General features: G+C 38.3%; 1 protein-coding gene across 2 annotated transcripts in view; it reads right to left on the bottom strand.

Annotated features, from left to right (window-relative positions):
• ATRNL1 (attractin like 1) overlaps positions 1 to 25769 on the bottom strand; it is a 475922-nt gene that overhangs the window by 345843 nt on the left and 104310 nt on the right. For both annotated transcript variants that reach the window (XM_083441068.1, XM_083441069.1), the window contains exons 14-17: positions 18495 to 18627; positions 17288 to 17469; positions 12962 to 13175; positions 10171 to 10359 (exon numbers count right to left, since the gene is read on the bottom strand). In XM_083441068.1, the coding sequence (XP_083297194.1) occupies positions 10171 to 10359; positions 12962 to 13175; positions 17288 to 17469; positions 18495 to 18627 (718 nt within the window). The remainder of the gene's footprint in view (positions 1 to 10170; positions 10360 to 12961; positions 13176 to 17287; positions 17470 to 18494; positions 18628 to 25769) is intronic.

The following is a 25769-nucleotide window of genomic DNA, read 5'->3' as shown; positions in this document are numbered from 1 at the left end:
GGTATGCAATGTCCTGTTTAAGAGGTATATACCCCCACCTTTCTGCACATATATAATTAAGGCATTTAACAAACTAATGCCACATCTAAATTTACCTAAACTTCAAGTGCAGATCAACAGTTTTATAAGCAATAAAAACCAGCACATCCAAATTCAATAGTATTAAAAACATGGAAATATATAGTGGTTCCTAAGGATACAATCCTACAACCCATGGGGGTGATTGGGAAGACACAAGATAGTGTGAACTTGACTTGACTTTCTATAGCCTGTAGAGAGGAAGTCTTCTACCAAAGGTCCTCCTTGGACAGTGGTGCAGCTCTCCATTACCATGACTGTCCTACATGACTCAAAATGGGGTTGTTTGGGAACATACCAGAGTATGACAGGGTGTCCAAGAATCTTCAGGAACCTGGGCTCCCACACTCCTTTCTCCAGCCAACATATTTCCTGCCCCACAAGCAGAGCCAAAAGCTACTCAAATCAGTAGCTGTTGTGGTTCATCCCTTCCCCTTAAGAGTTTCGAAGAGTTTTGTTTCTTCTAAAGAATTTGTTTGGCTGATTATATATTTCCCCTAGTAGTTTGAGAGTGATTCCCAATTTAGTTCCAAATGGTGAGATATATCAGAGATAACACAATGTCTTTTTACTGAACCAAGTCCTCTCTCTCAAAGCACTTATGTGTGCCCTTTGGGATCTTGTTAGAATCTTGAACTCTCATTTTACAAAACAATACCAGAAACAACTGTGTGCTCAAAAGTTTCTACTTTCCAGAGTTCAAGTAATAAAAATAAGGTGGGTAATCTGTCAAGTCCCTTGTTTTTCAAACACACTTCACCATTTCAGGCTGCAACTCTAAACTCAACAGGATTTAATTCTGAGCAAACTTGCATAGGCTTGTTCTGTAAAGGAGTGACATCATTTTAAAGCTTGTACAGCAGAATCATAAACAAGTTTACTCCAAGTTCAGTCTCGCTGTGTTCACAGAATTACAGTCTTCAAGAGATGAATTTTGAGAGAATATCCTGGATTGCACATATTGTTCAGTAAAATCTTTTTGCTATTGGTCTTTATGGGTTAAAGGTACAGTGGTACCTTGGTTTTCGACCATCTTGGAAGTCGAATGTTTTGGTTTTCGAACACCAAAAACCCGGAGGTAAATGCTTCCGTTTTTGAACGTGCCTTGGACGTCAAATGGCTTCCACTGAGTTTTTTTTCAATTTTCTCTATTGAATTTGCAGACCACCCTTTGCGCCTCAGTTTTGGAATGTTTCAGAAGTTGAACAGTCTTCCGGAATGGACTTCCGGAACAGATTACTTTCAAAAACTAAGGTACCACTGTAATGTGTTCACAATCCTTTTCATTGTGGGAAGCTTCACACATATGTGAGTATCTTTGTTTCATATATTGTTTCAAACTATGCCCAACATTTTAAGTCATGCATTTATCATTTAAATAACCACAGACAATCTTCTGTTATAAACTTATGGATGACAACTCCTTTCTCCCTACTATACATAGGAAAAGGCTCAGGCAAGCTTTATTGTCTCCAGCTAGAATTCCTGACAAACAGAAAGCCAGCAATAACAGACCACACACAAATCTAATGAGCCATATCTGGAAACAGAGGATGCTCTTGATAAGCAGGGAATCACCTAAAATGGTGTGCCATGACATAACCAGGGGCTAGGGCAACAGTTTGGTCAGTGTATATGGGCTATTTGGCTTTGCAAGGCTTCTCTGACCTGCACAATGGGCAGCAGACCTGATACTTAGTTGATAACATACATCCCATTTACATCCCATACCTTCAGCATAAATTCATGTGCCTAGGGCAGCTAATAAAGTAATAAGATATAAAAAGTACAACACAAACACATTTTTTTAAACAAAATAAAACAGAAATATGTTTTGCCTAGTGCCTAAATGAAATGGAGAAGAAAGTCCAAGCAGGCTTCCTTGAGGATAGCATTCCAAAGAGGCAGGGAGCGAGCACTCCACTAGTCACCAACAAGATGTTAAACTTAAACTGATTTTTTAAAAACAAAAAAATTGAGTAAGTTTGAATAGTAGCTGTTTTTGTGCACAGGGGACACTTTCTAGATCAATGTGCATGTTTCAGAGCCCCTCGGCATCTGCCACAGAACACCAGTATGCTGCAAAGGATTCAGAAACATATTTTAGGACCCCTGGGGACTGGCCAAGCCTGTTGGCACTAGCCATCGTACCACATTAGGACCCAATCACGTTTGGTACACTCATCAGGGAAAAAACCAGTATACAATTTTTGCCAAAAAGCATTCTATCAATGGGAAGGAAATAAATTACATCCTAAAGAGGGGAAATGTTCTCAGAACAAATTGGCATGTAAAAAATCAATCATCACTGCAACATGGAGCATGAATTAATAGCAGCTGACAATACAGTGAAACAACACCCCCCAAAAAAAGAATCAAAGTGCAATTAAAGCTTCTATGTTGTGGGTAATGTGCACCACACTAAAGGCTGATTAGGATGTTTATTTTCAGTACCAATTCTAAAAGATGCAAAGAAGGAAGAAAGAGAAGGAACCTGACCTATGCTTTTAGCGTCATTTGAAGGGTCACATAGATTTGAGCAAAAATATCCCACTGACCACTAGAAAATACTCAGCAGGATACATGTGTGTCTGTGGACACTCCCCACACTTCAACTTTAACTGAACTAGGAGAAATATACCCATTAAGTTACACATATTTGTCTGTTGCAACATGATGATTTTCTTCTTTATTAATGTAAATCATTTTAAGAATCAAGGGAAGCCTATCCTTCCATGTCTAGCATGGGTTCCGTTAGTTGACACAAGTATGAATTTCAGTATTGTGCTTCACACTTGCCAAGAACATTTAGGTTCTCTGACGATCACTGTTAATGCTCTAAGTCAGTGGTGCCCAAACTTTTTTCAAAGGGCCAGATTTGATGAAGTGAACATGTTGAGCTTTTTTAAGGATTTTACCCCAAATTTGTTGCGCTTTCTTAAGGATTGAAGTCATCGTTGACAAACTTATTCCTTTGGGGGGGGGGGAATGTCCCCCTGAAAGTTGTTGCTCACTGAGGGTTAAATAAGCAGGCAAGAAACCTGCAAGCAGGAGGGTGGGAGAGCGAGCCGCATGGGAGAGCGAGCTGCACACCGGGCACGTAGCGGCCACGATAGAGAGCCGCACGCAGGGCGCCTACACGAGCCGGGCAGTGGCCACAAAATAGAACAGGGCGCATGTGCGAGCCAGCTGGTGGGAGGTTCCAAGGGTCGATGCTGGTGAGCTGCAGCTCTCCATTGATGCATTGGCTCCTGGGCAGAACAAGCCAACCAGCAGGCGCTCAGGGGCGGCAACAGATTCATTTCTCAGAATTGCTTGCGGGGCCGGATTAAATCAACCAGGGGGGCGGATTTGGCCCCCAGGCCGGACTTTGGACATGCCTGCTCTAAATCAATACTAGTAAGAAAGCAGGCTCAGACAGAATTTGCCTACAAAACAATCACCTGTGGAACATTAATTTCCAATTTATTAAAAGGCCGTATGAGCTTCCACATATCAGACTTTAGTTATAACTTCGATGAAGGGGGATACATAGAATTAAAACAAAAATGAGTTAAAGAATCTTCTACTAATGGCAATGTAAAGGAGAAGAGCAACTGGAAGGCCTTCGTCACGAAGAACCTTTTGGAACTTAATGCAGACTGTTACCATTAATAATCCTGGCTGGTGCAGTTTATGCCAAAGCATAACCTGTTCAGAAATATGATAGCATTATGTATTTTATCTCTAACACCATCATAAACCTCACGGTCTTGGAACTTTAGAGGATCATACACCCTTCAGAGCAGATAAGAGGATGTGGGGGTCTGAAAAAGGAAGAAAGGGAAGATGGCAGTCCCATTTGTGCAAATGGACATCCACTGTGCAAGCGGAATGCCCCAACTAGATAACACCCTGTTTTATACTTTTCATAAAATTGACCTGTTTGAAATAAATCTGGGCTATAGCCATCATGCCCTGTTGAGCTTCCCATGGGCATTTTACAAGAAGAGTTTCAAGACTAGATAGGTCTTCTGTCTCATCCAGCGGAGCTCCTTTAACGATCTTATGAATTCTTAATGAACTCAGTATTTTATATATTACCATTTTTAGATTATGTAAATGGTTTTTCAATGCATATTTTATACTATGAATAACATATGTAATTTTATATTAGGTAACATGGCTAGTATAACTGATATTATGGTTAATACAATTTGTATTACATATAATACATGCTATTCTTGTATTTAGACTGTTGTAACATAGTTTTTGATGCACTATGGGCACAATGGTTTTATGGAAAATGCAATACAATGTATATAAACAAACCAACTATTCTACATGTGGGCCAAAATGGTGGCATTTATATAAACCTCTGCTTCTACTTAAGTTTCTTACATTTATGATTAAAGGTTCTCTCTGGACTGCCTTCTATCAGTCTGTTATTTTTCAGATCAGAAATCATTTCATAATAATAGTACTAGCATATGAGCCATTTGCAGATACAGATTTAAGAAAGTTTCTTCGTTCTTATTATAGCACATTTTTAATAGAAAATATTTCTATTAAAACACATCATTCTTGTTGACCCTGGATTTATATTACCATTATTGACATTAAGAGAACACAATGCCCTCCAGAACAGCAGGGATGCTAAACCATAGCACAGAAACAATAAACAGTAGAATGGTAACATCCTGCCCTGCTATTAAAGGAAAGCATTAACAAAAATTACTGATGCTGTAGCAGCATTCACTCCTTTAGAAGGAAAACCTAAGGAGCTAACTACATATTTCTTGGCAGTCATCCACTGTTTTCCCCATAATACCACAGTGCTCTTTGGAATGCTAATATATCTGATGAAGTAGAAAATTCTTGTATTGAAGTCCTTGCATAATAAACTAGTGAGTCTAGTCTGTGGCAAACCTTTTTTTTTGTTTTTTTGTTCTTAGACAAAATTATACATTTGTGGGGAAAAGCCTATAACTACCCCACTTTTTTAAACATGAAATCAAAATGCAGAATGTGACAGATACACAGCCCCTTTGGGATTTGAAGAATGAGCAATTGAGGGCAGGGATCTGCATGTGAAAAATATAAAGGAGAAATGGGATTGAAAGCTGGCTCTTTAAAATCCTCTTCTCTCTTCTCCCAATCCAAAGAACAGCAGAGGGTGACTTTAGCTTGCTGAACATACTACTTAATCACCACTCTAGTAAATGGTGCCATGCTACTATTGCACTTCTATACAGAACAAAAGAGCAAACACAAGCCTTTCATACTTTGTATATCAATGCTTTCCCACAGCATTCATGTGATATTGTAGAAGTAGGATGAAATAAGAAGCAGATATAATATAAACTACATAGGCACCAAGCGAAAACATTTCTCTTTAACCAGACCTTTGGCTGATTATCATTCCATGTCCTTTCAAAGGGAGGTTATTGATTTGTTTTTGTTCTTGCTTTTATTATGTATTTTGTGTTCTCGTTTTGTATTTTGATGTTGTGAACTGTTCTGTGACAATAAACAATAATAATACAAAGCGCAAAGAAATGGTATGTGTTAAGTTGCTCAACTTTGGCTTACCATTACATGCATGAACCTCAGGCTCCTATATTCCCTCCACAGACACACCTTCCTCTGGCACAGCTGTATGGAGATTGAAAGCCTCACTTCTTTCTTTAGTTCTAAACCAAAGTTTAGGGTTATACCCCAAACCTAAATTAATCTTCACTATAGTTTACTGCAATAAAACATGACTTGGAGACAGTTTGTTCCAGTAAACTACCGTTAAGAATAAACAGTTATATGTGATGCAATATCTGTTAAGAAGCTACATTATACTAACTCAGACCATTGGTCCATCTAGCTCAATAGTGACAAAACTGACCAACAGTGGCTCTCCAGGATTTCAGGTTGAAGCCTCTCTGAGTCCTACCTGTAGGTTTCGGATATTGAACCTGCAAAGCAGGTACTCCACCAGCTATGGCCCTTCCCTAGTACGTATGTGCTTATAAATTTGTGGAAAACAATACTGGAAGCAATGGAATTAACTGTCTCCCATGATGCATTTTGTTTTGGTTGTGCTTTTATATTAATCTATTTTATTTTCTTCTTAAAACAAAAGCAAAAGGAAACAACTGAACAACACCAAGCATTCCAAAAGTAAAAACAAAAAACACCATGCATGGCAAAGTGTATCATACACATGTCAGGTAGTTTGCTCTGTGGTCTAATAAAACTGTTTAACTGAAAGGAATATCACTAAAATTTTACCTGTGAAGCAGTCAGAATGAATGGACTGCTGCACCCTGTGGCAGATGCAACAAACATGCATCAAGTTTCCACTAATAAATCCTGCTTGATTAAACCTTTGTGTATCATGTTTTGATTTGTGATTTGCTGCCAGGGCTATATTCCATATTCTATTAAGCCCAGTTGATATGGAAATACCTGAAGCTCACTTCCAGTTTTTAGCATGTTCCTGTTCTGCAAGTGCTAATTAAAACACAATTACAGTGGTGCCCTGCAAGACGAATGCCTCGCAAGACGGAAAACCCGCAAGACGAAAGGGTTTTCCGTCTGCAGAGGCGCTTCGCAAGACGAATTTCCCTATGGGCTTGCTTCGCAAGACGAAAATTGATGAAAAATTTTGAGGGTTTTTTTTGCTCCAAAACCCCTTATTTTGAATCGCTAAGCTGCTAAAAGCATTTTAGCAGCAAAACCGCTAATCCCCCAAGGCTTAAAAAGCCGTTTTTAGCCCTTAAAGTGCCAATAGCACTAATAGCGCTAATCCGTCAATGGGCTTGCTTCTGAAGACGAAAAAACCGCAAGACGAAAAGACTTGCGGAACGGATTCTTTTCGTTTCGCGAGGCACCACTGTAGTTGTTGTTTTTTAATTCTCTGTGTTTTATAAAACAGTTAAGGCCAGGCAAGGCTGTACAACTTTTTTTGGCAATGTTAGATAATATAATAACTTAAGGGACAATGCCACCATATGTGGAAAAAGTGTGCCTCTCATTGCACCTCCTCCATCATAGGGACTTCATAATACTATTTATATAATGTATCCTAACTGGCATCATATGTAATCAATATATTACACACTGTGCCCCAAGATACCATTAACAATAGCATATCTACTTCTTGGGTGCAAAGGAGTGGCCTGAACAACAAAGAATAATAATTTTTAGCTATGGTTATAGCCCACATATCTAGCTTTGAAAGAGCCTACCGCCAGTATTTGAGTTCCAAAACAAAAATGGTTAAGGACTTTACTGGTGGAATTAGTAGTATTACCATTATTTTATTTATTACATTTGTATACCACCCTTCATCTGAAGATCCCAGGGTAGTTTCACAACTGAAAAATACAAAATGAGAAAACAAAACACACAATGAAGTAGAAACAAACGAATAACCCCTATACACACACACACACACACGAGCCATAGAATGTTTATCAGCTAAACACCTGGTTGGAGAAAAAACATTTTCACCTGGTGCCTAAAGAAATGTAATGAAGGACCCCGGCAAGCCTCCCTGGGGAGAGAGTTCCACAAACAGCAGAAACACTTGTTCTTGTGTTGCCACCCTCCAGACTGCTCATGGAAGATGCACATGAAGAAGGGCCTCAGATGATGATTGTCGGATCTGAGTCAATTCATATGGAAGACTTGTGGTGGTTTTCTTGCAGTAGTATACCATCTGGGATTTCCTGCTTTATTAGTCTCCACCCTTGCATGTTTCATAATACTGAGGAACCCTTTCCTGCATTTATAAGGCGGCCATAAGTATATTCCCCAGGAATAGATGTTCTCAAACTTCACATTTTTATTGTGACTTAATTGCCTTCAATAAGTAAATGTTTTATTTTTCTTCTTAGCTGTGAAAATGAATATGAAAATGTATTCACAGCTATGAAAATATATAAATAGTCTCATTCACACAGTTTATGTGGAAAATTTGCTCTTACACACTGACATTTATGGTGTTATCAAATACCTACTGCAGTCTTTAATCAAATATACTGCTATGAAAAATGACACAAAGTTCTCCCCACTCTTACTAGATAGACAGACATTTTCTGTGCAAATGAGCAAGACTTAAAAAAATCATTTATGAAATGTTTGTTTCAGATGCAAGTCATAGGAAAAATGTGTTTTACAGTTTTGTTTTTGTTTTCTTTGCTCTCAAACTTTAAATAGCTAGGTTCTGATAAAATGTCTTATGGAAATTTAATTTTTTGTATTGGCTGGATAGAAAATACAATTTCAGAGAGAGCTTCTTCCATATGATATTGAACTGACATGCAAGAAATCCCATTAGGTTTATTTAATATAAAATTTTATAGACCTGCCTCAAATGACAACTAAATTAAACATAGTTTTTTGCTGTTCTTCTTGCATGCAAGAAAGCTGGACGGCCTTCAACTAAATACACAGAAAGGTCTTTTAAATATAGAGCTTAACACAGCATACACACATCCCAGAAAACTCCAAGACACAAAAACAAGGCTTATATGCCATGTGCAACTTGATTTCTACAAAGATACAAGTTTGTCAGGTAGCTCTGCAGAGTTTTGACAAACTTAGAAGCTGAGGTGGAATCTTCCTTACTCAGCTTGATAACAGTGAACTTGTGTAAGGTATAAGTCAGGCATGTGACCAATCATACCAGAATACAGACCAAGAGAGAAGGGGGTCTTCTCCAGCTCAGGACTCCTAACTTTAATGGTTGAAGCTGAAAATTGGGTTGGTAGTCAGCAGTAAAGGAAGCAAAATGGTATCTTGTGAACCACGTAAGATAGGTCCAATGGCATCTAGGCCATATGACATTATTCATGTAACAAGCAGATGCCTCTGTATTTCCATTTAGGTCAAGCAAAACCAACCCACTTCTCCCACTCAGAAACCAGATGTATGATTAGTTAAGGGTTGACCAGGCAAGGACAAAACTCCAGTTTCTTTGTAATTCTATTAAGCCTATCCAATCCATGAGCTCTGTACAGTCTGCCCATTGCCAAAGGCCAATGTTTTGCAGCTCTGTTTCCTTCCACAACTGATGTGAGGTATGACGCCTGAACACTTATACAGTCCACAGTAGCTCCCTAGCTTATACCATAGCTTATACCGTAGTCTCAGAACACAGTTCAGGCCACAGAATCGCCAACACATTTACTGAAGAATGTCAGATTGACGTGATTGGCCCCAGGAGTGGTCTAACTTTGCTTTGCTACAAAAGCTATCCCTGATTTACAGGTAGTTGGGATGGAGAAAAAAGGACAAGATTACTGGAGCATAGACAGAGTACAACTATGCATTTGCTTTACTAGAACACTAACTAAAAATGATTGATGAAACATTCCAGAGTGGCTAGTGGTTAGAAAATAAAGTTCCTATTGACCATTGGTCTGCCTAGACCAGACTTTCTCAACCTTAGGTCCTCAGATGTTCTTCAACAACAGCTCCCATAATCCCTGACAACTGGCCATGCTGGCTAGGAATGATGGGAATTGTAGTCCAACAACATCTAGGGACCCAAGGTTGAGAAAGGTTGACCTAGACAGTATCGCCATCCTGACTGCTAGTGGTTCCCTAAGATCTCAAGCAGAGGTCATTCTAAGCCTGTTACCCTACTAAACAGAAATGTGGGGAATGAATTTTGGAGCTCCTACATACAAACCTATAAGTTTTCACCTAGGAGTATGGCTAAAAGAATGATCAGCTCAAATTCCAGCATAGTTACAGACTCAGTAAGTAGCCAAAGTAAACTGCAAACTCCATTGTTCTATGGGCAAAAGGGCATCACCCACAAACAAGAGGGCGATATCAGCAGACATGACAGAATTCCAAAGTTTGCAACTTTAGAGTGTGCACACTCTATGCGGATTGAACATGCTCAGTCGCAACAGAATGCTTGCTAACCTGGGTGCGGGGGGGGGGGGGCAACATGAACATTGGTAAAGAGAATGAAAAGACTTAGCTAGAACCTGAAACAGGAGCAATCCACAATGCAACGTTTTCTAGCAGTCCTGCTTGTTACATAAGTTTTGTTCTTCAACTCATTACCATAATTATCAATCTTCATTTCACAAAAATACTTACGAGAACAGGTGGTAGTCTGCCACTCTAGACACTGCCCATATGGAAAGGAGATTATGTAGGCATTTGAATCAACACATCTCTTTGTGCTGCTACACCACATGCACTCCATGCCACTGCTTGTGCAGTTTGAACACGTCGTCCTTAAGGAACACGGCTTTTTGCAGGGCCTTGCATTTTGATTTGGACTAACTGAAGGAGAAAGAAAGTGAAAGTAGAATTTCAGTATTTTTCCCAATATGAGTATATATGATACTACAGAAATATTTTTCCTTTGCTTTATTCAGGAATGCTTTCACTTTGCTACATGTAGGGTCTTGCTCTTTGTGTTTTGTTTAGGGTTTTTTAGCTGCATTTATAATAATTCACACTGTTCCTTCTACAATCTGGGCTGCATTTTTTTCAAGGAAAAATATAATATACAAGCCATTATACTTTTCTTCAGTTATTAGTATATGTGACATAGTAAGCCATACACATATTGTAAACCTTGACTGTGTATACTTGAATAGGTACAGTGAGGCATGACCTTTTGGTTCTACTGCATTTGTTAAATAGTGCATAAGCAATAGCTATTTACTTCTCTGGTGATACATTCTCCCTTAAACAGTGTGCATTTTGTCTAAAAGTATGATTTGTCAAGTGAACATCTGCCCCCTGCTGTATACATTTGCAGTCGCTAAAAATTCAAAAACAAGAGAAAAAAAATTTTAAACATAAAAGAGAATATTTTTCAGCACAGGATGCATTCTGTCTCGCTTGGAATCATGCATTGCTCAGGAAACTGAATCAACTAGTTATATAAAACAGAGAGGTAGAAATGTACTATATATATATATATATATGTTTTGCTGTCAAACAACTGAAGTATGAGAACAGAGTAATTCCCAATTACATACTGCCCACAGAAGCATACCTTTTATTATCAATGCACAGCAGTCTATATCCTTAACCACCTGATGAATTACCTAATGTTTTATACATGACAAACATTATTCCAGTTTTCTGGAAGGCAACATTCCAAAATAAAAAGAGAAAGGATCTTGCAAATTGTTCCACTGTTTTGAAATTTGAGTTTATTAGCAATTGCTTTATAATAAAACTAAGAAAGGCAGCAAAGATTCTCAAAAGAGCATAAAATTTGCAACAGAAGAAAAATTGGCAACTGCAAAGAGTTCTATGCTTCAAAAACCATCTAACATCCACACTTAAATTGTAGTTCCTGTCTTTTTATAGGAAAAAAAACAAGATCACAGCATCTATGCATCTATTGTTCCAAAATGCAGACAGTTATATCCAGAGAATCAATATCATGAAACAAAAAATGCAGTAACTTTGATAGCTTCATCATTTTCGGTAGTACAAATGTGTGCATAAGTAAGCAAACAATTTGTAGAATTCATGTTTTATTTATGATATTTAGTAGTTTCCATGACAAGCTCCTTCTTTATATGTGAGAGCATTGGAAAGAAAATTATGTAAATCATCCAATTGTGTTGCTTTAAACTTCAATTTTTTTATAGTACTAATTTAACAACAAACTATTCCTAATGGACTCACACAATCACCTGTAACCATGCTGAATTTAGGGTTTGATAGCATAAAATACATATGGCTGTTTACCATCATGGTTTTACATGTCAATCACATTCAAACATTTATAGAGAACATGTTCCTATGATGTTTCCCTTTATAGGATATATTTATGCCAAACAACTGTGGCTCCTCATTCCCAAAACAGAAGAGTTGATCTATTTCTGTTTGATCTTCTCTATTCTACAGCATCATACCTCCATCTAATGACAGTAGAGAGGCTCAGTCCTTTCTACCAAGCTTCAAAAAAAAATCTTTACAATAGATTTATCCAAAAGCCACTTTCAATATTGAAAAAGAAATCTAAATATAGCAACCCTAGTTATATGAAACTCTGTTCATATACTCATGGAGCTGGTGTAACAGCTGCAGTAAAATTATCTGTTCTAAAAGTGTTCAAGAGATGAATTTTATCCCTCAAGAGAAAGAACGTTCAATGTTTGCAGGTAGTGTAAGTGAAGTGATATGGAAAACTGCCTTATTTCTGCCATATCTATCCATTAAAATCATTTTTAGAGTTAACTAACAACTTACACTATAAGACTTTCCACTGCATTTTTTACATTATTTATTTATTTATTTATTGGTTAAAAGATGAAACATAATTCACTTAAACTTATTTGTGGTAAGGTTAATAAACTTAAAATGAATATTCTGCTATGTATAATATATGTGTTACAAGACATCTTTTATGTATTCCCCAACTATTTTCAAAAGATTAGTAGGTATTTTGGAAATTATTTGGGATAATCCTCCTCCTTACTTCTCACTTAATAAAATTCAGCTGCCAGTATTGGAAGGAGGATTAAATTTTCCAGACATTAATTTATTCCATAAAGCATACATTTTAGCGTGCACTAAAACTAAACTCATGACTGCTGTTTTTAAATGCTTATTGGAACTTTGAAAAGCACATGTTCAGAAACTCAGAAAGTATGGATTAGGGAATTAGAATGTGCTATGCAAACTGAACAATGGAAAAGTGCTTTCAGATCTATATGAAACGTTTCTCTGGATTGAGAGACTCCCCATTCTCAGAGGAAGAAGCTATGGATTCAAAGACTATCTCAGACTAGGAGGAGACTGTTCTCTCTGAACCAACCTTTCTTCCAACATTCCTTATGCACATACTGTACTAAAGAAAATATGCTGGAGCAAATTGTTCGAAAAAGAATTTTTGCAATATGGTATGCTCTCTTACCAACAGGTTTCTCACATACGAGGCCATCGGCCATAGCCGTACATGGATTTGCTTTCAGACCAGCAACCTCTGCCCTTTCAAGATAGGCACAGAATCCAGAGTCATTTGGTTCTCCAGGAAGCCACTGCAATGTTGTGTTCGTAAAGGGAGACATATCATCCCATCCCCAATAGGAGATGTTGATCTTCCGTAGCCCAACCCAGGGTGATATTTTCTGTGAAGGATGAAAAGGGGAATCACATGAATCAGTAGCATTGCTTTCTCTCCTCAGCCCTCTCATCAATTCTTTTGTATTGTTTCAAATACATTTGTGGTGGTTTCTTCAACTTTTGTGCATATGTGGAACATATTTTATCCTGTGTATTAGGTCTTCCTAAAAAATGCTGCAGTGTATAAAGCTTCTATTCTCTTAAAGTGAACTCTGCTCTAAACCCAAGATTAAACTCTTCATTCCACTTTCACAAAGTCTCAGATATACAGTATATGTGCCTTCCATTTGTAAGATTACATAGAACGAGTACAAGCACAAAGCATTCCACTTAGATAAGCAAGGGAGGTTCCACTAGGCAAGATGGAAGGTCAATGCCTAAACCTCACAGTCCCATGACTTCTAGTTGCTAAAACAAATATGGCTACACAGAACACCAGGACATTAGCGGTCCAGATTGTACACACAAGAACATGGGGAACAAGTACTGCCTCCACATTGGTAAGAATGTTCCGAAGAGAAAGGAGAGCACAGGCCACCAGGCCCTGGATGTTGAACCATTTGTTCATTGGTGTTGTGTTGGCTAAATTATCTGCTCTGCTGTATCCTTCTTTGAAGGGGCATAATTGGAGGATAAGAATAAGATTAAAGAAGCTGAACAAATATTGCAATGCAACACGATCCACTGTAAATAAGTGTCTCTTGATAAAATCCTATCTTCCAGTATACACTCTCTAGTAAAGAATGTAGGGTGACATGAATCATATATTCAGAATGTGTACGAGAGGAGCTAGGTTGAGCCTTGTGAACTGTTCGGTCATGATCCTTGTCTTTAGGCTGAACTAGGTGTAGGAAACCCTTCGCCCTCCAGATGTTGCGGAACTAGAACTCATTATCATTCCTGTCCACTGGCCATGCCTGATAGCACTCACATAAGTTGTAGTTCAGCAACATCAGGAGGGCTGAAAGGTTCTCCACTTCTTGTTTAGGCAGCCCCTGAAAGTCTTTTCATCCCACAAGGCTTTTCATAACTTTTATATTGGCTTTTAATTCAACACTTTGTTGTAAAGGTAAAGGGCCCCCTGACCATTAGGTCCAGTCGTGACCGACTCTAGGGTTGGGGTGCTCATCTCGCTTTATTGGCTGAGGGAGCCGGTGTACAGCTTCCGGGTCATGTGGCCAGCATGACTAAGCTGCTTGTGGCGAACCAGAGCAGCACACAGAAACACCGTTTACTTTCCCGACGTAGCGGTACCTTTTTATCTACTTGCACTTTGACATGCTTTCGAACTGCTAGGTTGGCAGGAGCAGGGACCAAGCAACGGGAGCTCACCCCGTCGCGGGGATTCGAACCGCTGACCTTCTGACTGGCAAGTCCTAGGCTCTGTGGTTTAACCCACAGTGCTACTCGCATCCCAACACTTTGTTGTATATACTATCTATTTAGCTGAAACTCATTCTGGAGATGAGATAATTACCTTGCTTCTCTACAGGTAGACATGCAGAACTCACAAAGGCAAGGCCAGTCCCTCAACTGGTATTTGCCATACAAACACTAGCACTCAATGGATAAGCAGCTGTAATGCACTGATGTTGCTTCAACCTATTCTGCCCCTAACAGTCTTCAGTCAAATCCTGGCATGGATCAGTTTCTCGGTCTTTATTGTTGTTTTGAATCTAGGGAGTCTCTCTCCTTTAAATACACATACAAAATTCATCCTTAAGGTAAAGGGACCCCTGACTATTAGGTCCCGTCGTGGCCAACTCGGGTTGCGGCGCTCATCTTGCTTTATTGGCCGAGGGAGCTGATGTACAGCTTCCGGGTCATGTGGCCAGCATGACTAAGCCGCTTCTGGCAAATCAGAGCAGCGAACCTAGGCTCTGTGGTTTAACCCACAGCGCCACCTGCGTCCCTAGATCACAACTTTGGAAGAATGGAGAAAATGAGGGGTAGTCTGGAGTATGAGCATGATAACCTGAGTATGGTAACCTCCAAGGTTATCACATGCAGAAGAGGGAGGAAATGAAGTAAGTGGTGTCAGCCCTGTAGATCTGACATTACTACTTTGCTGAGAGGTGGATTCCAATTCTATGGATGAGAGGCTGCTTGTGTGAATGACATTAGGGGTATGCAGAAGACACAGTGCAGTTACATAAATTTTATAAATAATAATAATCCAAGCATTTATTCTTTCCTAAATAAAAACATCATTCAGTCAGACATACATTTATATTCTTATTTTCAAATAGTTTATATTAATCAAAAAACTTTTATTTTACAAAAATCATTGCTTTAAATATGAAAAGGTTTTAAGACTCAAACAAGCACAAATATTTCAGATTAGCAGACATTTCTCAGCTGTTCTGCCTACATTTGTGAACCTTACTAAACTATCTGTAACAAAGAAGTCATCTGAAATGAAATCGTATGTCCTAAATCATTATGATTCGAGCCTGAAAGAGCAGGCATATGAAGGGAAATCAAGGGAAATCTCAGCAAGCTTCTCTGGCAACTGATAGCACATTCAAAATGACTTACACACAATAAATGGAATGGGACGGATAGAGAGATAGGAATGAAAGAGAAATTACTTTTTGGGAGGGGGGGGAACAGAAGCGAGATAAAGCATAAATCACTGTAACATTTCATTAGAAGTTTTTGATAAGTAAATAATCATTTGACCCCAAATACCTCCTTAAAGTGCATGGATTTGTCTACCTGTAGTGTATACTGCAAGTGACTTATCTCAAATTTATATAGCTTAGGTGTCTCAACACATAATTCATTTGAATAAAGGTATGTTTGGTACGGTGTCACCTTCAGAAATTTCAGAAAATGAAAACAACCATTTCTCCAGTTACCAAACTTGTCAAAATGACAGGCTGTCATCAGCGGTATTCTCAGATTCATGAGGCTTCTTTTACCATTTCATCTAGAGATGTGTGTCTATATATGTGTGTGTGAGCATATGTGTGTGCAAACCTACATTAAGGCAGGTCAAAACAAAACTGTCCACAAATCTTGCCACTGCATTCTTAGGTGTTGAACTTCGGGAACTAGTCTGCTGGTTTTCAGAAGAAGATACAATGGATCAGAAGGAGAGTGCTAGGAGCTGCCAGATCTGTGTGAACCTCCCCCATGTGTTAAAACACTGGATCCTTCTGAGAAAAGGAAAGGTGCTTGTTTCCAATTCTAGCTAAGCCTTGCTCAAGCAACATGATCTGAGCTCTGGTGTCTTCCTAGAGAGCCAGTGTGGTGTAGTGGTTAAGAGCGGTAGTCTCGCAGTCTGGGGAACCGGGTTCGCGTCTCCGCTCCTCCACATGCAGCTGCTGGGTGACCTTGGGCTAGTCACACTTCTTTGAAGTCTCTCAGCCCCACTCACCTCACAGAGTGTTTGTTGTGGGGGAGGAAGGGAAAGGAGAATGTTAGCCGCTTTGAGACTCCTTAAAGGGAGTGAAAGGCGGGATATCAAATCCAAACTCTTCTTCCTAAATCATTGGTTATTCCATGGTCCCCACTTCTGAACTGCTTTGCAAACCTGTGTGCAGGTTAGCCCTTTGATCTGGTGTTTTCTTTGTTCCAGCTTTTTAACTGGTCCCATCAACAGGCTTTTCCTTAGAGTGGGCACTTGTGCATTGCCAATAAAGAGGGAATGCGTAACACAAAAAGCTCAAAACGAAAGCAAAATATTGGCATAAAATTTGGATATGCTCATTTATATGAAGAGATATACATTTAGAAATAATTACTATCCCAAGAGATCCTGTAGGCAGAATTACCACCATGTGCACTACAGCAAATGCTTCTAAAATGTACTGTATTTTTCCGTGTATAAGACGAGGGGTTTTTTTACTTTAAAATTATGTAAAAAAAACTGGGGTCGTCTTATACATGGATAGTGCATAGGGTGGACTTGGGGGCGTGTTATACATGGAAAAATACAGTATATGGATTTCATCAATTTAATTTATAAAACCAATCATTAACCTACTTCTATTTATTCATTCATTCATTCATTTCATTTATAGCCGCTTGATTGTAAAAAATAAATAAATTCTTAGAGCAGTTTACAAAAACATTTGCATATATGCACTTATGAATTAGACACTCGGGTTACCTGGAGGGTATATTTCTGTATTTCATCCAAAACGAACTCCACTTCTTTTGAGGTTGTTAATGAAGCAAGGATGCCATGTAAGCCATAGCAGTAAAGTCTCGCATTGTCATAGTTTTCACGACTAGAGTTTATGCGAAGGCAGGCATCTCCAACATGATTCCATCCTTCTCCACACAGATGAGCTAGTAAAGAGTTACACAAGCTTAAAGTAGTTGTGAAAGAAAAAAACATCACATTTAGAACTAGGCTTTAGAATTATCTTTTCAGAACACAGTTCACCTAAAAGGCACATCACCTACATATTCAGCTAGAACCGTGGTTCCCAATGTGGGGCACAAGCCCCACAGGGGGGGCAATTTGATTTTTAGGAGGGGCAATTCGAGAATGAGTTATTAACAGTTAATGGCCTTTTAGGCTTCCTCCATGTGAACAGGAGTTAACTTTTTGAATAATAATAACAATAATAATATGTCACAAGGGGGAGGGAATCAGGATTTTAGAGATGCTTGGTGGGGCATGACCAAAAAAAAGGTTGGGAACCACTGAGCTAGAACCAAGGTATGACTTCCATGGATGGAAGGGCTCCTTCTGTTCACAGAAGCAACCAAGATCCAGCAGAGGCTCCCTGCTCAAGGAGGAAGGTAGGGGATTTTTTACCATTCTCCCTTCCTGCATCACTCCTCACGCTCCCCCAGGTGATCCCCCCAAAAAACTTTCTTGAGCACAGGGATCTGCGGGAGGAAGATTCAACAAAAAGTACCTCCTCCCCTATACACTTCCTCCAGAGTAAAACAGGAAGTCATGGCAACAAATGCTTTACATTAGAATAGCCAACAGAACTAGCATTTTCAATTGGTGAAGTAAAAGTACAATAATAGGAGCACAGTGTGATATACAATGGGTTACTGCCAAATCTCAGGAAAAAAAGGTTTGTGATTTGTGCAAGATTATTTGCAATACTACGCTTTGCATCAACATGAAGGTGGCATGTGGATACCATAGAAAACTATACAGAAATAACATATTATCTAGAAGAACACAGCTAAACTTGTGCCTATTCCTTGTCATTTTGGATGGATTACACCCAGTAGTCAAGGCTATAATTCTGTGTTGAATTTTGAAAAGTCTGCATTCCTAACACGGATCTGAAATTTCTTCCCCTTTTACCCAATAGTGCTTTAAAAATTATTTTCAAACACCCCTTTACCTGGTAATGCTTGGCATTCTTGCTGTCGTTGGTCCCACTGGCAGTTGAGGTTTAGTGAACAACTTTTACAGCTTGTCAGCTTATTACAGATCTGTTCATTCCTTACATGACATTTGGTGTAGTTTTTCACAGACTAGAATATAAGCACACATACATACCATGTCAATTCTCAGAATGGAGAAAGCTTAAAAATTCTGAAGGAACTGACTGACCTAAATATACGAGTAATAGGAAGGTAAATGTTAATAGAGTTAAAGTCATGGCACTTACCCATTTTTTAAAAAAGAAAAGAAGGTAAATAATACATTGCAACCATTTTCTAAATTTTAAAATTCATCATTTAAAAATAATCCTGAAAAAAATAATTAAACAATAAAGTCTAATATTAATGAAAACAAGCTTTTAAAAGACTGCTTTTAAGAATCTGGCAACTGTCATTCAGTTGTTTAGAAACAGCACAGACTAATAATTACTTCATAAATAAATGTTAGATGCCTGTTTCTTGGGCTAGTGAACTTGTTTTTTTCCGACGGTTAGGGTCATGTGGACAGAGTGCTCAATTAGCATTGGGAATGCCTGAGTTGAAGGACGTACATAGTCACAATTCATTTGGTGGTCTAAAGTATTACCATCAAACCAGCATAACTATGAACCATCCACTTCTGTTTTGGCTAATTAATGATCTGATTTCTACTGAAACTGCTTGGAAACACTTCAGAGGCATTGTCACCTGATGTCATTATGACATCAGGTGACTGACAGGTGGACAGCCCCAAAGTTGGCTCATGCAGCTTGTGGAGATAAAGATAATGATATTGGTCCTGCTTTAGCACATAACACAACTGCTATTTTCTTTCAATTTCTGTATAAAAAATGTCAAGATCTACATGTGCATTTTCAGAAGAAGTAAACCCTATACAAAACTGGAGTGGAGTCACTAAGGCGGTCTGATGATGTCTTGTACGTCTCCTTCCAGGAACTCCTGCAGCCCAGCTGGTGCCAAATGTATTGCTTTGCTTTCCTTTGGACCACCTCAGCAAGGGTGGGGGTGGGGCTTGCCATCTGGGCAGGCCCAGATGTAGGTGGCCGCAGTTACAAGTTAGAAGATCAGTCTGATTGATGTAAGGTCCAAGTGCTACAGGTTGCCTTCGGCAGTGGGAGAGATCATCGTGTCTCACTGGTCAGCTACTGACCATCTTAAGCCAGGCTGCATCCATAGCAGTGACCAGAGGAGGAATGACCTTTGGGAAGGATGCAGAGAGAAGAAATGGCATAGTGCATCTGCACAACCAGACAACTTCATCTACCCAGCTGCAACAAAACATACCTCTCCCATATCGGTCTCTACTGCCACAGCAGGCATTGTAACCTTCCAACTATTTGACTTCACCCTGAAAGGCACATTCCTCCATTTTTTCTGAGACAGATGGATGACAACAACAACAACAATGGAAGCATATGGGGATTGTTGCTACATGTATTTTCAGAAAATGAAAAATAAAGTTATGGAATAGAAGGACAAAAGAAAGCATAGGCCTCCAGTTCCAAGTAATGTAATGGACACACATCAAATTTTACCTGGGTGCTCCCTTCACACTTAATTAGAGCTTAGTTTATTCTGTGCTCAGGCATCCATGCTAGAACATAAAATGTAAAGTGAGAGTTAGCCTTAAGAAGAAAGCAACAAAAAATGAGGAGAGTTTAGAATGCATGACATCTGGGGAAAAGCTGAAAGGAATGAAGCATGCTGTGTACAGAGAAAAACAGATTAAGGGGGGAACATGATAGGGGTTTTTGAAGGAAAAAACCCAGCTGCCGTAACATATGTACAACGGAAACAGTGATGTTTCCTTCTGTGGGGGAGAACAGATAAGTGTTTGTGGAGGGAGGAAGGAAGTGTAGGAAATCTTGTCGTTGCAGTATTTTGAATTAAGTGACCTGTGCCATCTTTTTCTTTGGCCAATTAAAAGCACATAGATTATTAAATAAAATTATTTAATGGACAAAGCAATTGCCTGTATAGCAGTAGTACAGTGTTGGTACTAATATTGAGAATTAGGAACACTGTCCTTTTTAAATACTACATTCATTTTTAAAAATACCAGTTGTAGACAAGATCATATTGAACCATGTGGAATACACTATGAAACACAAATTATTTTGAAGGTATTGAAGAAAGGTATTACAAGGTGTTTAGATATAAACACAGAAACACAACCATGTTCTGTTATAAGAACTCTACAGAGCTATGTGCATAACCGATTAGCTAGAGTAAAATATGCAAAGCGACAGAAGGTAAGCCTGTAAAAAATGCACAGATGAATTTCAGAAGACCTTTTTATACCTATTTGCATTTAGTTTGGCTCAGCCATTATACATTATTGACAATGCTGCCTGTGAGGTACATTACAATGAATTTTAAATTGCAAGTAAGCACCATCTGCTCACTTAACACTGTCCTCACCTAATATTCCTTGTTAACATGTCATTATCGCAATGTCAAAATCCTGAAAAGTTCAGGCTGCTTTCGAAAATGAACCCATATGGTAGTAAGTAGCATTGAGGGTAAAAAAGAAAAGCTGGGGGGGGGGGGAGTATTCTTACTGGTTTCACAGTATGGTTTTCTGACTATAGATAACCAAAGGCTATTTAACAATGTTTGACTTTAAAAAGAACTACTAATAACTACTGTCTGTATTCTCCGTAGTCACCTGCTTCCAAGCTTTATTTCCTTTAAATCCAATTTACACATTCCTTTCTGGACAAATCTCAGTAACCTAGTGTAAATGCAAATCCAATAGGTGGTTCTTGTTAACACTAAGGTCTTAGTCAGAGCTAACATCTGTTGCACCAGTTTTATTATAGGTGTAAGTGTAAAAATACATAAATAGAAGGGTATGAATAAACAGACTAATTTCCAACTGTCATATGGGAGAATATATTCCAGGAAGCCCCACTATCTTCCTGAGTGGGATGTTGTTTTATGAATGGTAAATTTGCATGTGCACAAAGCAGAATCTACATAAGCATCTATGATACAGACCCACTACACCAGAGCTTTCCAAACTTTTCATGTTGGTAACACACTTTTTAGACATGCATCATTTTGCAACACAGTAATTCAATTTTTCTAGCAAACCAGAGGTTAAACTAACCCCTTTCCAGCCCTGAGAGGTGTGCGGGGAACATTTGTGCAACAAACCTACAAACTGCAGCTGACACACTAACGTGTCGCGACACACAGTTTGGAAAGTTCTGCACTATACTTTTTGGCATCTATTCCCAGGACTTTCTCTCCACACCTGAATAATTGGGGGTTAGCACCACAGTTCAAATCAGTCGTAAAGAAAGCTGCTGCCTGGACCCAATGTCACTTCAAAACCCAGATAGACTCACATGACAGTAGTTGCTCTTATATTTTCATCCTGATAAAACTGAAACTGTTTGTTCCACCTCCTCCCACAAAAAAATCTTCTGATGCCTTCAATGTTTTACATGACTTATCAAAAATAATTGCTAGCAGCTCAGTATGTTCATTAGTTTATCCCCTTAAGATCTGAAGAAGCATCTACAGTTGCCCAACTTATTGAAATAGTTCAAGGTTTTGTTTGTTTATGCCAGTTTCTGGCTATTTTAAATACTCCCTTGTTCCTTATCAACACTACAAATGACAGTTCATTTTCTGCCTAAGTTTTTGTGAATGCTTGTGTTTTCTTATTAAAAGTTGCACAATGATTCTAAGATATCTAAACAGCAACATTTACCTACAGAAGGTCTAGAAAGACTTTCCCCTCATATTTGTTTTTCCATTCCATCCTTGAGTCCTGATTTTCTAGATCTCAAAACAAGAGTTATCTTTTATACAGCTATAGACTTTTTGTTTGCCTGATCATAAGACACAAACAGCCCGTTGCTTCCTTCCTTTTCAGAGTGACATAATTATTAATGTTTATGTTTATATTTATATTTATATTTATTTAAAGGCATTTATAACCTACCCTTTAGCCAAAAAGTTTGGAAGAACCTTAGACCAACTTCAAAACCACTGTTTAAGGTACTGGCTTGTTCTAACCCAGGTAATCATAGTTTCCCAATCTGAATGAAATAGAAACAGGAATATATGTTTAATTGAAGACTTGTGGGTTTAATCACAGTGGGCTGAGAGAAGGGGTTGTTTGGATGGACACAAAGCTTATTTGTGTCTCAGCTTTCAAAGCTAAGAAATGATTATCTAAACAAGTATGTGAATAAAGTTTAGTTCTGAGAGGAATTAAGCAAGCTTAGAGTACAACACCCAAAGTATGTACTTTTGTGTTAAGGTAGAAGGGTGTGCTGGGAATCATGGAATGGGATTCACCTAACTAGTCACATCAGTGGAAGCCCTGCACAATGACTTCTACTAATGCAATAGCACTTTCCCCCCTTCTCTCCTACCCCACATGCCCCCCCCAAAAAAAAATTGGCTTGGGGGCTGGGATAACTTGAACAGAATGCGGGTGAGGATAGGGGGAATCATTACATCTGGCAAGCTGAAATGCTTGCACAGACAGAATCATTCGAAGAACACAACGCTGAATTTCACTCATGGAGCCAGACTTCTCATATTACAGGTGAAGAAAGGAATAGCATCTCAACTAAAGGTCCTTTCTTCATTAAGAAATTATGTGGCACTCAGGTAAATATTTCTGAGTCGTCCCTATAAGCTTGCCTATGTTCATGTGAACACAAAAGGAAGTGTCATTGTTCAATGCAGGGAAAATCAAACCACGCCATTAGTTTGCCCAATTTATATGAATTGATTTGTATTTGGCCTCTCATTCATACCAAGTTACAATGTTACAGTCTTTGCCTAGAAAGGGTTTTCCATAGAGTGAACATGTATAATAAGCCTACTCAGCTAAAGTTCCTGAAACATTGCACTCAAAATTTGCAGTTAAAAACTGGGTGTAGGAGTAAGTTGCAGGAGACGTATTAAATGTCTGTATCTTAAAATTTAGTATAGATTTAGCAATATGTGCCTAGTATATTAATATAATATTGCCTTTTTATGCCTTAATAAATCCAAATAGTTTAGATTGCTCTGGCCTGCTAGAAACTATTTGCTAAATAGCAACAATTTCAATCACAATGTCAAGAATTATACTGAAGATATATGAGCTTTGTATATCCCAGAAGCAACCAGAATTTCCCTTTTTGGATATAAAGATATGGTTTAACGTTACCCCCCAAAAAACCTAGCAAATTATCTGACGTTACAATAGCCAAGAAATCATTCACATTATTCACAAGCTTGGGAGGTAATCTTGTTTTATACCACATTTCTGTATATTGAACATAGCTACAAGCGGAAAGGAATCCCCTGTCACACACCCAGATTGGGAACACATATACCCCCCATCGTGTGCACACAGAGAGCTACACTGGCACTGTGTACCTACTGCCATGTGTAGGGTATAAAATGGACCAAGTCTGTTTTTTGAAGGTAAAACAGTGGGCTGCAGGCAACAGCAAATGATTAAGCAAGATGAGCTTTAACACACTTTACATTTCAACTATGTTTTCTGCGGTTTAGCATTCCCGACCTGTTTGGAATTTCAGCTTCATTGCTTTCTCAATAAAGATAATATATGATGTGGGGAAAGTCTAAAGTATAATTTCTGTTCATTATCCAGCTGTCCTTGCCTAACAGGCCTTAAATGATATATACTTGTAATGTAATATTCTTGCTTTAGTCCTTCTCTTTTTTTCATTTCCTATCTAGATTTTTTTACCTTTGCATTTCTAAGCACCATGTATGAAATATCACATAACCAGAGATTTGGAACTTTCTTTTCAAAAATCATTACATGCTGTTTTTTCTAATATTTGTTTGCTTTTAAAAGAGAAATATTTATCATTGCTATAAATGTTTTTATCAACTCATGAAAAATACCCACAGCATTTGATGTGCTTCAGAGGGTTTGCCTTATCGCAAGTAATTTTACTCTGCTGTCAAAAGCACTACTGTATGCCACCGATAACACATAAGTAAAGTCAATCACTTTTGATAATAATCTTCATGTTTCTTCTCAAGGGAACATGTATCAGGGTGGTTAGGGGCAGGTGCAAAGGTGGAATCTTTTTTTAAAATGCAAAAAAGTAAAGTAGTGGTAGATGTTTCCCCCTTCATTTTCTTACTAACAGTTTTATATGCTATAGAAAACACGTGAAGCCAGGAAAACATTTTTTAAAAACACAACTTAATAGTAATAAGAGGAAACATTAATGTATTCACATTGTTGTGTTAAAGTTAACTGTGTGGAGATATATATATATGTGTGTGTGTGTGTGTGTGTGTATCAGTTTATAAACGTGGAGAATTGCAAATCCCTAAATGTGTCACTATTGCTGTATCTCACAAATTAAATGATTAAATTAATATTCTCATTTACCATATATTGCCACGTGCATTCAAGGTAGCAGACCAAAAACAAAAACACAGGACAATGTCCCTAAATTCACTAGGTGATCTGTGCTTAAATCCTAAAAACATTTACTGGGAGTTAAGCTCCCATTGAACTCAATGGGAATTACAGCTGAGTAAGCAAGTATAGCATTAAACTGGAGGCCATGTATCTGTTTTAATCCCAGCTCAGGGTGGGCAACACTGAACTATCCCAGAGAGCTATTTTAACTGCAAGGACAGTGAAGATTGGCACACTTTAAAAACTGATATTAGTTCTTATTTAAGAACAATATTTTAGTTCAAGATACATAAACTTAATATAATATGTATATCTTCAGTGGCTCTATCTTAAACTCATCCTGTAAATGTTATTTATTTATTCTGATCTCTTTATACCCTGGACTTCCTCCAATCCAGAGCACTCCAATCCAGAGCTTCATATAAGAAATCATTAAACTACCGTCTAAAATTTTAAAAAGCCACAAAATCATTACATTACATAAAAGTACATAGAACATCAGTGTAAAACCTAAAAGGACCACACACACACACCAACAGAAAACCAATTATGAACCAAAAGCCTGGAAAAACAAAAATATTTTCAATTGATGTATAAATATAACCACCAGTTCAATAAATGGGAGACCACCACCAAGAACGCCCTGTCTTGCATCACAACCCTCTTATCTTTCATTAAGGAGGCATCCAAGAACAGTCATGCTGGAAGTGCACTTGCACTTTAGGCCATACTTGTTTAACTTTTTGGATATATCCATAGTGAACAAAGTTTTAAGATTAGCTACAATAGTTAAGGATTTTTATTATATTCT

The sequence above is a fragment of the Podarcis tiliguerta genome, assembly GCF_965153285.1.
Source record: "Podarcis tiliguerta genome assembly, chromosome: 5".
NCBI classification, from domain to species: Eukaryota; Metazoa; Chordata; class Lepidosauria; order Squamata; family Lacertidae; genus Podarcis; species Podarcis tiliguerta.
The sequence above is the reverse complement of the archived record's forward strand: the minus strand, read 5'-3'. Positions and strand labels throughout refer to the sequence as shown.